This window comes from Prionailurus viverrinus, chromosome E1 (genome assembly GCF_022837055.1).
Source record: "Prionailurus viverrinus isolate Anna chromosome E1, UM_Priviv_1.0, whole genome shotgun sequence".
In the NCBI taxonomy this organism is placed as follows: domain Eukaryota; kingdom Metazoa; phylum Chordata; class Mammalia; order Carnivora; family Felidae; genus Prionailurus; species Prionailurus viverrinus.
Genome location: NC_062574.1, coordinates 18,630,085 through 18,645,771, shown reverse-complemented (window position 1 = coordinate 18,645,771; position 15,687 = coordinate 18,630,085). Strand labels below are relative to the sequence as shown.

The following is a 15,687-nucleotide window of genomic DNA, read 5'->3' as shown; positions in this document are numbered from 1 at the left end:
AATAACAGTGATGACAGTCTCACTGAGATGATGACACTCTCAATTTTCCTTTATAGGCTTCTGCATTTTCCAACTTTTACTGTGTGACCATCAATTCCTTCATAAATTAGGAATTTTTTATTTTAATTTGAAAGACGAATAAGCAAAGCTAGGCACAGGTACCTAGCTACCTTCTGCCCCAGGTAGCTAGCTAATTTCTTTGGGCTAGCTGCTGGGAGCCAGGGTGGCCATAAGTCAGGTGAGCATACTAAGGATCTGGATACTTATTGCCAAGTTACTACACAGTCCATCCAGACACTCCTGAAATTTGGCTAACCCCACAGCTATGCTCAGTACCGTCTGGTCCTTCATGGGAGCAGCAGACCCTTGAAGAGCCTGCCGTCAGAAGGAGTGCTGGAGTGTGGTGCTTAGACCTGGACCTATCCACAAGAGCCGGGGTGACTGCGGATGGCTGAGGTCAGAGCAGCAGTTTGTGGCTTGTTTGGGGTAACGGGGGTCATGATTTCCCTTGCAGTTACCACTCCTGCCCACTGCCCACCGCTGCACGCACGGGGGTGGGGGGTGGGCGGCGGCGGAGGGACGCTCTGGGAAACGGGTCTGATTTGTAAAACAAGAACCTCTTTGCTCTCTTAATCATATCCGTCCTAGTGTGCAGCAGCCCCAGCGCTGAAACATCTACAAAGGTCCCAAGCGCAGAAACATCCACAATTCCGACTCCAGCCCGCATAGACGCCTCTCGTGGGTGCACGCGGGGCTTCTGTGGGTCGTCTGCGGCTACTAAACTGCAACCTCTTTTGTGTTCTCAACGAGAAAACCACTTTACATCCTCGTCGGCATCCTACAGAGCCAACGTCCCAACCCTCAAACTCTCACGGAAAACCGAGGCTGTGAGCGGGCCGGGTCCCGGCGCGGAGCCGCCCGCCACCCTCCCAGGGCGGACCCGGCCCGGCGGGGGTACCTGGCTCGGCGGGGACCGAAGGCGGGCTGCGGCCGCAGGATCCTGCGGAGGAGCCGGCAGAGCCGGGGCCGGGCGGCCTCACACGCGGCGGCCAGCCCCTCGCGCATGGCCCCGGCGCGGGCGCAGCTTGGAGGGCGCCCCGCTCCGCCCCGCCCCGGCCCCTTTATGGCCGCGACCCCGCAGCCCCCGCCCCGGGGCGGGGCGAGCCGGAGGCCGGCCCAGCCCGTGTTTCGGCCGGGGCCCGGGCGGGGGTCGCCGGCGCCTCTGTTCTCGGTTCCCCCGCCGTGGCCCCGGGCTCCCTACACCCACCCGGCGTCCGCAGGGAAGTCGGCCTTCTGCTGGACGCCACTGGACTTTCTTCGGGCCAGGAGCCTGGACATGCACGGCCGGCCTCGGGTTGGTTTATTCCTCATGAAACAGTGCATGTTATCGTAACGATTCCCACCATCTGGCGCTTTATGGTTTAGAAAGCAAACTTTCCTGTTATTTCATCTATCCCTTACTTAATCCAGTCGAGAAGACAGTTCTATATGGTTTCCTCTTTATTGAGAAGGAAGCTGGGGGCTCAGAGAGGTTGAGGATCTTGCCCAAGAGCACACAGCAGCCTCAGGCCAGGGCCCAAGCTCCCTTAACTCACAAGGCTGTCGCAAAGAAGCGCTATTTCTCTTTGGTGAGTTCTGTGTGATTCCAGGAAGGGAAGCCAAAGGAAGCGCAGGGCTGGGGGTGACACTGTGGGAGACACGGTGGGCGGCTGGTGGTGGAGAAGCCCCCTCAGGTCCCCGCCAGGGGCCTGGTCCTTGCTACCTGAAAGTCACAGTGCCTCCTGACTTTCCTCCATCTGTGAGTGGCTCCCTACATCGGAAGCAGGGTAACTTCTAGGGTCCAGACAGGGACAGGACAGTAGCCCTCAACCTCAGGGAACAGGGGGGCCCTCCTGCATGTAGGACAGTGTATTTAATCCCAAAGCCGAATTAAAGTGGAATGAAAGAGGGTACCTATTTTTTCTGAGCCAATCGCAGCCCAGCTAGAAACACTGAGCTCAACTTTGTTCCAAATTCCATGTAGCTTCACCTAGGTGTTCCCACAGTTGCCTTTCTCTCTCTCTCTCCATCTCTCTCTCTCTCTCTCTCTCTCTCTCTCTCTCTCTCTCACACACACACACACACACACACACACACACACACCACACAGGCACACATGCGCGCGTGCAGGCACCGTGCTCACTTCCTAATCGTTTGTTTACATAAAATATAGAATCATTAGTCACCTATAATGGGTTCTTGGTCTCATTACATCTGAATGGATTTGAAAATTGCTTTTTAAAATCAAAATACATTAATTGGCTCCCGTTGCCTTCAGGATAAAATCCCCTTTGTACAGCCGCTTCCTCTTACAGGAACATCCTCCCCATCCCCCCTCAGTGTAGGCTAGCTGTCCAGCTGGGCCTACCTCCTCCCCAAAGCCTTCTCCCACCCCACTCCTGCCCACACGACAGCCAGGCCAGGCCCCCTCCAGTCTCCCCAGAAGAGATCCTAGTGCACCTACATTGTCCTATAACCTGCTGTCTACCTCTCTGCCTGCCCCACCTCTGCCCTAATATATAAAGCGCTTTAACATCCCATTCTGCATGTACCCCTCCCAGAACTAGTAAGACACCATTTCCCCATTCCTTCCTTGACAGCAGGAACTCTTCTCTTGGTCCCTTTCTTGGCCCATAGTAGGCCCGTAGGGAGAGTCCATAGAGTGTAGAGGTTATGATTTTGGGCTTGGTTCAAACCTCAGCTCTATGACTTCCCAGATGCTGACCTTGAGTAAGTCACCCAACCTTGTAAAATAAGGGTAATAATAGTTCCTGCCTCAACACTGACACCATAATTAGGACTTTATAAACATTGCTATTTTTAGATGCTGTGTATGCGGTTACTAAATGGCTCAATTTGTTGCTTATTTAATTGATAAACAGAAGGGCTTCACTGACACCTCCAAAACGCCCCAGCACAGAGCCAGGTAGGTAGCCCTCAGCAAATCGCTGTTTGTGGACTAGAACATGCCCAGGCCCGAGTGGCGGCTCAGGGTAGGGGTTATGAGCCAGACTGCTGGGTTTGCCTGCTGGCTCTATCATTTTCCAGCTCTGAGATCTTAAAAATTACTTAAGGGGGGCTTGGGTGGCTCAGTCGGTTGAGCATCCGACTTCGGTTCAGGTCGTGATCTCGCGGTTTGTGAGTTCGAGCCCTACACCGGGCTCTGTGCTGATAACACAGAGCCCGCTTCAGATCTTCTGTCCCCCTCTTTCTCTACCCCTTCCCTGCTTTCTCTCTCTCTCTCTCTCTCTCTCTCTCTCTCTCTCTCTCTTAAAAATAAATAAATCTTAAAAAACTTTACTCAAACCTCCTAGGCTCTCGTGTCCTCGTGGCTACAGTGGGAGGATAACGAACGGTCCTTCCTTGTGAAGTGTTAAGAGGGTTAAATGAATTAAATGTGATATTTTCTCTCCATCGCCTCTGATACCTATGTCAGTACTTCCATCAGCTCACCCCGGCTTAAAAAGATGAGTAAAGTGAGCTAGTTTGCCTCAAGTCAACCTACAACTCAGGCTTCCTGAGTGGTCCCAAAACACAAATCAGGACTAACTGTCAGTGCTATTAGAAGGTGTGGGATCTGGGGCTCAAGGCAGTAGGCCACACTGATGGGCTAGGAGAGGAGGGGCATTCAGGATGATCTCAAAAGATGGGGGGTGGATTGGGGTCATATGGAACAGCCACAGTCAAGCGTCAGTGTGATGCCAGGCCATGGGGAGCCACTGTAGACTCTAGAGCAGAAGCAGGGCTTGCTAGAAGTCATGGACTAAGAGAGGTTGGAGCTGGGGTGGTGAGAGGGGGGTGCTGCAGGTGGGACGTGAAGAGAAGGAAGGGACACATGATTTGGTGACCTCCTGAGGTCCCGGGAGGATGCTGCTGCTGTCGGTCTGCAGCATTTGAGTCTTGAAGTGCCAGGAGGACATCTAGAGGCTGTCCAACCCTGCACTCTCATCTCTCGGTCTCTTGGCCACCACAGCACAGACTGCCTGGTTTCCAATGTTGCTCTCCTCCAGTTCAACCCACACCCCACACGGGGACTGTCTTGTTCAAGAACCTGCAGCGGCTCCCTGCCTCTCCTATGGCAGCCCCCAACACAGTCATTCTGGCTTCTGTCTAAATCTTTGCCCACGCTACCCGCTTCCTGCAATGTCTTTGCTACTTGTCTTGACCTCCCCACATTCTACCCTCTCTGCGAGTCCGCCGAGCCCACCTCGCTTCCGTGAAGCCCTTGGAGGGGACCCTGTTCAACATCGCTCGACCTCGTCCTAGCTGCCATCCGCGATAACAGAGACAACCACAACAGATGCCATTTACGGAGCATTTCCTCTCTGCCAGGCACAGGGCTGAGTTGAAAACTCATTTCATGCTTACCACGACCCCAGGGGATAAGCAATACTACCCCCTTCTTACAGGTGAGGAAACAGAGGCTCAGAGGCTAGGGGACTTACCAAAGGCCGCAGGACTATTAAGTGGCAAAGCCACCTGCTTCTCTCCAAGCCCGTGCTCTTAACCTTGCCACTCTTCTGTGGCCTCTGGCAGGTGCGCTCAAGGTTGCCATCCTGCCCACCGATGTCCACAGGAAACCTTCTCTGGGGGCTGCGGGGCTGTGTGGCAGCTCCGTGTGGACTGGGGCTTTGTTCTGATTCATAAGATCATGTTAATGCAGATTAACTTGTCTTTCTACTTCCTCCAGTTTGAGGCTTTGGACTCTTCTAGCATGCTCTGGAAGCCTGTTCACTGACCGGCTGGTTGGCTGGCTAATTCTCTCAGTTCTGTCTCTGGCTTGCTTCTCCTACAGGCGGCTGGGGGTTGGGTGGGGGCGTGGGTGGGGATCGATTACCAGTCGTGTGACCTGGGGGAAGTCACTTCCCTCTTGGAGCTTCTATTTCCTCATCTGTAAAATGAGACAATGACCCACACTCCACGGAGCGGCTGTGGAGATCAGTTGAGATGCAACGCACGTGAAGTGCCCTGTATAACCCTGGCACAGAGCTACTCAGTAATTCGGGTTGCCCAATAGATGATAAGAGACCCTACCATTAATCAAGTGTGTCTACGTATGAGCACACTGCTAAGTGTTTTATATGCACACTCTTGTGTCATCCTCAACCGGCCATGGGGTGGGTCCCACTGGTGTCTTCCTGCTGTGTCTGAGCATCAGAGAGGTCACACAGCAGGTGAAGAGACAGCACGGGGCCAACTAGTACAGCCCAGCAGAAGGCTTGGATATGGTTTGTCTAATGTCCTGCTACCCTTCAGGCTGATATTCAAAATATCTACCAGTTCGTGAAGCCTGCACACCAGAGAGAATGGGATCGAACGTCAGCCGGGATGTTGCTTGTTCTAACCACTGGGCCCCACTGCCTCTTCCTCTCAAGTCAGATATTCCATACTCCCTTCCCATATTCCTCCCCCAGAGATTCCAGAATCCTTGAGGGCCAGGATTGTGCCATGTCCCTTCCTTCTACACATAGTGTCAGGCGCGATGAGGTGTCCACTGAACAGTGCCTGCGCTGAATTCCTACGGGGACATCTGAGACCTCCAGTGAGACGCCAGAGGCAGGGAGAGGAATTCTGAGTTGGCGCACAGGGCAGGGAATGGAAGCCCCGGGGAAGACAAGCAGCAGGTGGTAACAGGGAAGAGCTTACCCAGAGGGGGCCCGGACGGCCTTCCCCACATTGTTGTTGATGTCTGTTTCCTCAGTCAAGTTGTACTGGTGGGATTTGGCCTTGAACAGAAACTGCCAGGGACAGGCCATCTCTATGCTTTGCAAAGCAGGTCACTTATCTGGATTGAAACTCGGAGGCTCTTCACCGACAGGGCTGAGGAAGGAGAAGGAGAAGGAGATGATGGCAGAAGGTTAGGAAGAGTTTACGGAACTGAGCCTTCCTGATACGGTGAGTTCGCTCCGGAATCGGGACAGAAGCTGACACAAACAACCTCAAACAGCCACTTCATCCGTGCTTGCAATCTCCGTTCCTATTTTGAGGTTGGATCTGGGGATCCGTGGACATAGATTTTAGTTCTACAAAGCCGCATGACAATCTGAAGGAGAAACACTGAATCCATAGCATAGCGATCACAAAGCACATATACCCTGTGAGCCTCCTTCATAGGACCTGCTGGCCCGCCTGACCCCGGGGCAAGGTGGGGAGGAGCCCACGTGCAATGAAACATGGGTGCCTTTGCCTGGTCCTGCAAGGTCACTCCCAGCAGTCTAACTAGCAACTGTCATGTTACACCTGCCATTGGAGAAAGCACTGGCAGCGGAGGGGAGAGAATCATTGTTTGTAAGATCATTTGTAGAACTGTTTGTGAAAAAATGCACTCAACCCTCAACACTAGAGATCACCTCCTTTAAAAAAGGGCTGGGTGCCTGGGTGGCTCAGTTGGTTGAGCATCCAGCTTTGGCTCGGGTCATGATCTCACAGTTCGTGGGTTTGAGCCCTGCGTCCGGCTCTGGGTTGACAGCTCAGAGCCGGGAGCCTGCTTCGGATTCTGTGTCTCCCTTGCTCTCTGCCCCTACCCCACTCCTGCTCTGTCTCTCTCTGTCCCTCAAAAATGAATAAATGCTAAAAAAAAATTTTTTAAAGGGCAAAAAAGGGACACCTAAGTGGAGGGCCAGGTCTGGTCCAGGCTAGCCCCCAGCACGCCTTCTCAATGGCAAAACCCTCTGCGTTGGAAGGCAGTGTGGTGATGTGGCCCATGTAGGAATCTTAGAGGTGCCCAAACCTGGGTTCAAGTCCTGGGTCTACTAGTTGCATGACCTGGATTGAGTTATTTACCTGAGACTCATTTCTTCATCTGTAAAATGGGCTTAATAATACTCAACAGAATTCGTTTGCGAGGGGAGAGGCGCACATTATAAGGATTGAGTAGGGGGCGCCTGGGTGGTGCAGTCGGTTAAGCGTCCGACTTCAGCCAGGTCACGATCTCGCGGTCCGGGAGTTCGAGCCCCACGTCAGGCTCTGGGCTGATGGCTCAGAGCCTGGAACCTGCTTCCGACTCTGTGTCTCCCTCTCTCTCTGCCCCTCCCCCGTTCATGCTCTGTCTCTCTCTGTCCCAAAAATAAATAAACGTTGAAAAAAAAAATTAAAAAAAAAAAAAAAAAAAAGGATTGAGTAGGATCGCCTGTATAAAGATTCCTAGCAGATTTCTCCCCGCTCTCCAATCTGAACTTGCCAAAAAGGTTTTCCTGGAACTGTAGCAAATTTTGCAGGGAAAAAAATCTAAACAAGATGCCCTTTCCAAGTGGCCGAACCTCACGTGGGCATTTCTTAGATTTCCACCAGTTTATCTCTGTAGGCGGAAAATTCCCACAGTTTTCTGGACCTTCCCAAACCAGAAGCAGCAAAACCCCCTCAAAACAGTAGCTTCCCCAGAAATGAAGACAGCTCACCTCACCTCGCCGCTGGCCACGCTGCCTCAGCAGGGTACGGACAAGCACGCCGGGGAGACCTGTGCCTGAGGCCTTGGGAACCACTTCAAACTGCTCGGGCGCCTCACCGAAGGTGACCCAGAGGTCTCAGACCAGCGATGCTGAGTTCTTTGGGGCCAGAAAGTCTCAGGCTCAACTGACCGCAAAGTTATGAGCACACTGGCAGCTAAGTTATATTTATACCCACCCAGTGTCATCCAGGGAGCTGTTTTTGCATAAAGGTCTGTTTTTTTTGTTTCCAAAGGGAGTGTCCCCAGCTGGGTGTACAGTTTGCTAATTTATGACTGGGCTCCTGGTCTGTGGGTGACCTGCTCCTGCTGTTACATCACCCTATGTGGTGCATCCTCCGTAAACCGACTGCTTCCTGGTCCCAGGTCCTTGGCGGCAGCTGATCAGCAGGGTGGGGTGGGGGTGGGGTCTGATACAGGAGTCATCGTGGAGCCAGATTTTATTTAGCTAAGCCACGTTGCCTGGATTTCAGCATCTGGGTACTTTTTTTCCTCAGCAGGGAGCGCTCTGGTTAATTCCCGTCTGGCCTCTTAGTTTTCCAGTTGGTGGCAGGGGTCCAGGAAGCTGGGGAATGTTGACAGCATGGAACACACTGGAAAATGCCCAGGTTACAGAAGTCCAGTGATGCTGGATGATGCCAGTGTTCCAAACAGGTCACTGAAATATTCAGCTTGCGTTTGGGGAAAGGGAAGGGGATTCAGTGGCACAGAGAGATCTCTCAGATGTTGGACCCACTATGTCTCACCCTCAGAGAATAATTGGTAGAATAATTTTCTACAGGGAAAAAAAAATTCCTTTTTTGTAACAGAAATTCTCTTATACGTTCTTCTATGGAAAATTATCATTTCTGGGGTGCCTAGGTGGCGCAGTCGGTTAAGCGTCCGACTTCAGCCAGGTCACGATCTCGCGGTCTGTGAGTTCGAGCCCCACGTCAGGCTCTGGGCTGATGGCTCAGAGCCTGGAGCCTGTTTCCAATTCTGTGTCTCCCTCTCTCTCTGCCCCTCCCCCGTTCATGCTCTGTCTCTCTCTGTCCCAAAAATAAATTAAAAAAAAAAAAAAGAAATTTATCATTTCTTATACTTCCATTTATTATAATACTTCCAATCCGGTATTCCTGATGGTATGGATTGTTTCCACCATCCTGGAAATGTTTCATCATCCTAACACATCACTGTCACCATCCATTTGTCTCCTTCCTTCCCATCCCAAATTAAATGCAGCATTATGATGGATGGAATTCGTTTAAGATAAACTGAGTCCCCAAAAAACCACGAAGAGAAGCTCAAAGATCTTTGTGGAATGGATGAATGAAAAATAGGAGTAGGCTGCAATGAGTTTCAACATGCCAAAGCCATCCTTCATTCAGGCTTTAGCAAGTTCAGTTTAGGGACACCAAACTGCTTGAGGAAAGACACTGTTTCCCTGGGCTCAGCGAGTGCAAAGCTTAGAGAAAAGAATGATGGATAATTATGGTACAGAGTGATACATGCAGTGATGGAGGGATGGCGTGGCAGAAGTAGCTGAGTCTACATTACTCAGGGATGGTTCAAAAGGGAGAGGGCACCAGGACAGGGTCTTAAGGGATGATTAGGAGTTTGCCTCACTCTAATCCCTATTCCCTGTAACTGCTTCCACATATTTGGCTATTCTTGCTGCAAATACGTGTGCTAATTCCTTTAACACCTCTAGCAGTCTCATGAGATGGGTACTACTATTTGCCATTTGTGGAATCCTCTAGAATCCCATGGACTCAGCATCAGAGCACCCGGTTGGTTTTGCCTCAGGAAATGCAGATATTCAGTTATTTGAGCTATCAAACATGTGACAGTCGGGCCTTGGATGCACGGTCACACCCAGAATGTGTGTGCATTGCCCTTTACTTGAGGTTGGTGCCCTGGCTTGATCTCAGATGCTCCCATCCCTAGTGAAGAGGAACTCTCCCACTTGTGGTTCCTGGGAGTGTCTCCGTGTCCTCCTTACCTTGCTGTTGGCTTTCCCGTGCAAGAGGCCTCCCTTTACATGACCCCTTGAAGTGCATGGCGTTTATGACTGTCCAGCTGCCTGGTAGACTGTCCAGACTGCCCAGTTGCCTTCTTTGATTCCATCCCTCTGGATAGGTATGGAAGCTGATGCATCTGAAGTCTCAGCAAATCCGTGGCAGGGTCAGGACAGAACCCAGGTCTCCTGTCTCCCCAATAAATCATGAGCTGCTGGGGGTAGGCATTCTCACCACCCAGTATCCCAAACACCCACCGATCAGCACAGACTGGGCCCTCGGGAGGCATTAGCTAAAAGAGTGGCGAGAGGTACCAAGCAAAGGGCCTCTGGAGTGCCTGGTGCAGGGTAACAGCGGGACCATTTGTTTCCTTTCCCTGTTCCTTTGTGTTCTCCCATCGCCAGCCTGAGCATCAAGGGTGCCACGTCACCTTGGGGCCTGCTCTAACACAGCGCGTGTCAACCCGCAGTGTTCTTGGTCCCTGGCAGGGTTCAGGTCAGCAGTCACTGCCCGACCTGAGCACCAGGCTTTGCAGACATGGCTGCGATGGGTCTGAGAGGTCCTGGGTTTGAGGGGTGACTGGGTGACTCAGTCGGTTAAGCATCCGACTTCGGCTCAGATCATGATCCCGCGGTTCGTGGGATCAAGCCCTGCATCGGGCTCTGTGCTGATAGCTCAGAGCCTAGAGCCTGCTTTGGATTCTGTCTCCCTCTCTCTCTGCCTCTATCCTGCTCGTGCTCTGTCTCTTTTTGTCTCTCAGAAATAAATAAGCGTGAAAAAAAAATTTTTTTTTTAATCTGAAAGGTCCTCGGTTCGAGGGGCAGCCCCACTAGTGAGCTGCTGTGTGACCTCAGAATAGACAGCCCTCCTCTCCAGGCCTGACTTCTCACACAGCCCACGGTGGCCGAGATCAAAGCGAGTGGATGAGAACCATGAAAATGCTTTGAGCTACGGAGCAAAAAGGCAGTCAAGCAAGAATGTTTGGGCCCCGCTGTGGGTCAGAGAATAACAATTCGCTTTTTGACAAAGAGCAAGTGGGGGACACAGACTCTCTTCCAGAGGATTAGCACCCCATCACGAACATGAATCCCCAGTTTTCTTTCTGTCACATGGCACTCATTTATTTTTTTTTATTGGGGGAAAACTCACCAGGGGGAAAAAAACTCACCATTTTAATTATTCTCAAGTGCACATGTCTGTGGTTTTTAGCATATTCATGATCTTTAGTATAGTCGTAATCACCACTATCCCAATACTTAGTCCCAACAGTGAGAAAGAGAGTGACTGTAACTGTGAGGATGGTGACACACAGAGAGGTTAAGAGATCCCCCAGGGTCACACAGCAGGAAGCCTTGGAGCTGGAACAAGCCGTGGCCCTGATCCCCTCCACCCCCCTGAGCTCATCTGCACGCAGGGGCCAGGGCTGGCTCTCTGGGCCTGCTCTTGGCCCTGCTCACCCAACGGGCCACATTCCTGGGCCTCTTCTGATGATGGATGTGGCCAGTGAATGCTGCCAAGGAGAAATCAGAGAGCACCTTGAAGAGCAGGCAGGGACAGGTGGGTCCCTGGCAAGACGGGGGGGAGGTAGAGGTTCTGAGGCCTCCACAGAGAACACCTCCTCCTTTTATTACTAGGGCATCTGGGACATCACGCCTGTAGCGAGCCCCACTGGCATTCCTCAGCCTCATCATCCTGGGACTGATTTTCCATCAAATAAAATTAATCTGCTCCTGCGCCAGGCTGTGGAGGTGCCTCAGCTCCACTGGGGCCTCGGCAGGTAGCCACGTTGAAGCTCTTTCTACAAAAATAATGCTCAGAGGGCACGGTGACCAAGCAAGGCACTTTCATGGATCAGCCACCCGATCCGCACAACAGCCCGTGAGGTGGGTGTTACTACTAGCCTCGTTTTGTAGACGGGGAAATGCAGGCCCAGCGAAGTTGAATTTGTCCAGGATCACACAGTTCGGCAGCGGCGAGGCTAAAACCCTAGAGTTCCAGCTCGCAGGCTGGAGTCCCCCTTCCACACCTCCTCCAGCCTGTCAAGCCCTGCAAAGGGGACAATCAGGACAGGGTTCCAGGGGAGCAAGCCTCCCGCACCACACCCCACTGCTTTTCTTGGACTCTTCCCCCCCCCCCCCCCGACACTGTCCTGTAATAAGAATTCCCCAGCATGAGAATTACAGCCACCACGAACCACATAATTACAGCCAGGCCCTGAGCTTACTGCTCGTCTTAGTCAATAGCTCCAGCAGCCGTTGGCGAGGAAGGCACTATTATCTAGCCAATTTCACAAGTAGGGAAACTGAGGCACAGGAAGGTTGAGCAACCAGCCCAGTGTCACTCAGCTGATAAAAGGCAGAGCTGAGGCTGAGACCAGGTCTGAGACCAAGGTCTCACTGAATCCAGATGACTCCCCACCTCGTGTGCCCTGTGTACCTGCCCATTTCACTGCAAGTGAGCATACCCCGGGGGCAAAGAGGACAAGTAGAAGGAAGGGGGTGGGAAACTGAGGCCGAGGGAAGAGCGGAGGATTACCTTGGGTTGAACGTTCTCTCCCCATACCAGTGTCTGTTGCCAGTGCTGTGCAATACAAGGCAGGTGCAGGGACCCCCCAGGAAGGGGCAGAGGGGTCCCTGCCCCATGCCCCTGCTTCACAGAAGCCCCCATGGGATCCTCTCAATGGCTCTTTGAGGGAGTTACTGTACAGAGGAGGAAGCTGCAGTTTAAAGAGGGAAAGTGACTTGCCTGAGTTACCCAGGAAGGGGCTGAGTTGGGATTTGAACCCAGAACTCTCAGACTCTAAAGGCAGGTTGTTCCTATGCCATGTACTCATGGGGTGCCCATTAGGTAGGACTCAGCATGATGGTGGACAAAGGGGTGATCCCAAAGACACAGCCCTTGTCTTCCTCACTCTCAGAATATGTGTTATAATAAGGGAAATAGGGCCACCCTTCTCTGTATGCTAAGCTCCACAAGGACAGGAGGACTCTGTCACATTTATCTCTGCATTTCTGTGCTATATGGTAGGTGGTCAAGCATTGATTGCATGGAGGATTTGTGTACTTACTATGTGCACAGCACTTTACCCAACCTCACCACAACCCTGCAATGAAGGGGCCACGCTTCCCGTCTTACAGATGGGGCACTGAGGCTCAAGGAGGTGGCCCACTGTCTCAAGGACCATCCATCAGAACTGGACAGCCAGAAATGCAGTCCTGCGTCTTCCCTGTGCTGAAGCAAAGGAGCTGCCCCCTAGGGGACAGTACCGCACAAAGTGCGTGGCTGTGCTGCTCAGATGCTGAGGGCACCTGGCCTCCAGGTGAGCAGGGCTCATGGGGACTGCAGTCCTTCAGGCAAGCGCTGCCATGGCTGACTGCTGGGCGGTGGCATTTCTGCAGGGTCTCCAACACTCGGGTTTACCATCCCTACCCTGTACGCATGTGGCTGTGAGGTCAGACTGGACTGTGTTTCACTCCTGGCTCAGCCAGGTGAACTTGGCCAAGTCCCCAGCCTCAGGCTCTTTAGCTGCAGTGAGAGCTCCTTTGTATGGTTTTCCCCAGGATAAAATGAGATCCTGTCTTCAAAGTGCCAGGCACCCAAGAGATACTAACAGTTCCTTTCCTAGGAGATGGGGAAGCTGAGAGTGTCTCATTCCTAAGTCTCCCCTTCTTCCAGTCCAGAAGGTCCCCAACCTCCCTTGCACTCATCTGGTCCATCCTCCTGCTTCTTTCTTCTCCCCAAGGTTCACTGATACCAACCCCCTTTCAGATGGTGACGTGGTTGCTTATATATCTGGTCTCTCCCCTGAGTGTCTTATAACCTCAGCACTCAGCACACAGTAGGTGCTCAGTAGATGTCCTTACAGATGATGCAACAGGCAAGGTGATCTGGGTAACCAGGGTCAAATGACATGTCTCCCAAAGTGTGGTCAATGTACTTAGGGCACTCCTTAGGGGTCATACCTGGAATCACCTTATTTTTATTTTTACAGTTAAAGTTTTTATGGATGTGATTACTGTCTGTGACCATTTACTGGTTTTTCAACTTGCAGAAAGTGATAAACATTCATTTCAGATTACATTTTTGGGGGGCGCCTGGGTGGCTCAGTTGGTTGGGCGGCTGACTTCGGCTCAGGTTATGATCTCACAGCTTGTGAGTTCAAGCCCTGTGACGGGATCTGTGCTGACAGCTCAGAGCCTGGAGCCTGCTTCGGATTCTGTGTCTCCCTCTCTGTGCCCCTCCCAGACTCACACTCTGTCTCTCTCAAAAATAAACATTAAAAAAAAATATACATTTTTTTAAGTTCAAAAAAAAGAGTCGTTTTAAGGAAAAAAATATTTAAGCAAATGATAGCATATATGGCATGCAGCTGTGACAAGAATTCCTGAAGGTGGAACACACACACACCTGCAAGGAACATATACTCGCGTGTATGCAAGTCTTGACTTGTCAGCAACTACGCGTGCACACACATGCTCGCGTGGGACTCAGGGCAAGTCACGCGTCCTAGTAAGGTTTCCCTCCCCTCACCTGACAGAGGAAGGCACCAGGGAAGAGGCTTTCTAAGGATCCTCCCAGCTCTGATACCCTAAAGGCATCGGGTCTCAAGCAGGCCCCCAGCCCCTGAGCCCCACGTCATTTGCCGACTGACCACTGGAGGGTGTGAGTCACACAAAATTCCAGCCACTGGGTAGACAAGGTCTCCCTGACTATGGACCCCTTGAATGACTTGGAGATGACAGAAGCAGAGGGATTTTTGTTGGAAATGCCCAGGTGGTCACCTGGGGTGGACAGACCTAAGGTGGCCCAGAAGATGGGCGGCTTTACTCCCTGAGTCTCTGGAGTGTGACTCATGGTGGCTGGCACAGGTCTGTGACTTCACTGGCCGGGCTGGCCCAGTGCCTAAGGACCTGACCAGCTCACAGGGGCATTCCAGCCAGGATTTTCTTTAAGGGTCAGCTTTATTTTTGACGCTCCTCAGAACATTTTCTTTTCTCTGCCCTTCTATGCTGCTTCCTGGGTTGAAGATTAATACATAGAGTGGCATCCGGGCAGCCCCCGAGGCAAGGTAACTTCAAGGTGCAAGGATTCAGTTACAAGTAGTATATTTGGGACATGCAGGGGACATCAGTAGGGAAATGGGGAAGGGCAGGCAGCCATCAAGGGTTGTAACATTAAGCCAGTTGCCACAACGGGCAACTGGAGTTCAATTCCACAGGGAAACATAGGATACAGTAGAGAGCACCATCGGAGGGACAAGACTGCTGGCTGTTTGCAGCCAGAGAATCACTGGTTGAGGCTGCTCCCAGGGGGATTGTGGCAGCGTGGCCTTCCTTGGTTCTGGAAAAGCCCATAGGCCCAGAGATGCAGCTGCTGGTAGCTGGAATTCACAGGGTGCCCTGGAATGAGAGATGTGGGCAAAACACAGGCTGCATGGTACAGGTGGGTGAGGACTAGGCCAAATGGAGGGGGAAGACAAGTGTGTGGTCACTTTCTCCCCAGCTTCAGCCTCTGAGGATGTTGGATGCTAATCCCAGAAGAAGTTCTAAAGGCCTTCCCACCAGCTTAACACAGCCCCTTGGGTCCTTCCGTAAAAAGCTGTGCATCTTTGGTTGGGCCACATGAGCCCTCTGGGCCTCTGTGTTTTCAGTTATGGTTCTCTGGAGCCCTTCCAGCTCTGACATCTGGGTTTCCCTGAGTTGCCCTGCCTCATGGATGTCTTGTCTCTGGTGCTCTGGGGAGAGCCCCCTTCCTGACCAGAGCGTCCTCCAAAAAGCAGAACAGTAACTGGCACTTCCAACTCCAGATTCTGGCCACGTGGTGCACAAAGATGTTCAGGGCATCATTGCAGATGAGAGTCCGAAACAACCTCAATGGTCATCATTTAAAAAGTCAGGCTGGTCCAGGAGCGCCTGGGTGGCTCAGTCAGTTAAGCGTCCGACTTTGGCTCAGGTCACAATCTCACAGCTCGTGATTTTGAGCTCTGCGTGGGGCTCTGTGCTGACAGCTCGGAGCCTGGAGCCTGCTTTGGATTCTGTGTCTCCCTCTGTCTCTGCCCCTCCCCCGCTTGTGCTCTGTCTCTCCTTCTCTCCCAAAACTAAATAAACATTAAAAAAATAATAATAATAAAATAAAGTCATGCTGGTCCAGCTTTGGAGTCCAGCTTTAGGGCGGGCCATAATATAGTCAAAGAAGTGAAATCTATTA

At 52.1% G+C, this 15,687-nt stretch overlaps 1 protein-coding gene across 3 annotated transcripts in view; it reads right to left on the bottom strand.

Moving 5' to 3' along the window:
- Nucleotides 1-5,856, bottom strand: part of NOS2 (nitric oxide synthase 2) — a 37,603-nt gene extending 31,747 nt beyond the window's left edge. For 2 of the 3 annotated variants that reach the window (XM_047832443.1, XM_047832445.1), the window contains exon 1: nt 5,686-5,856. In XM_047832443.1, the coding sequence (XP_047688399.1) occupies nt 5,686-5,795 (110 nt within the window). In that variant the 5' untranslated portion in view covers nt 5,796-5,856. Of the gene's footprint in view, nt 1-958; nt 1,066-5,685 lie in introns of those variants that run through there. The other variant, XM_047832444.1, reaches the window with a different exon arrangement.
- Nucleotides 5,857-15,687: the final 9,831 nt, after the last annotated feature.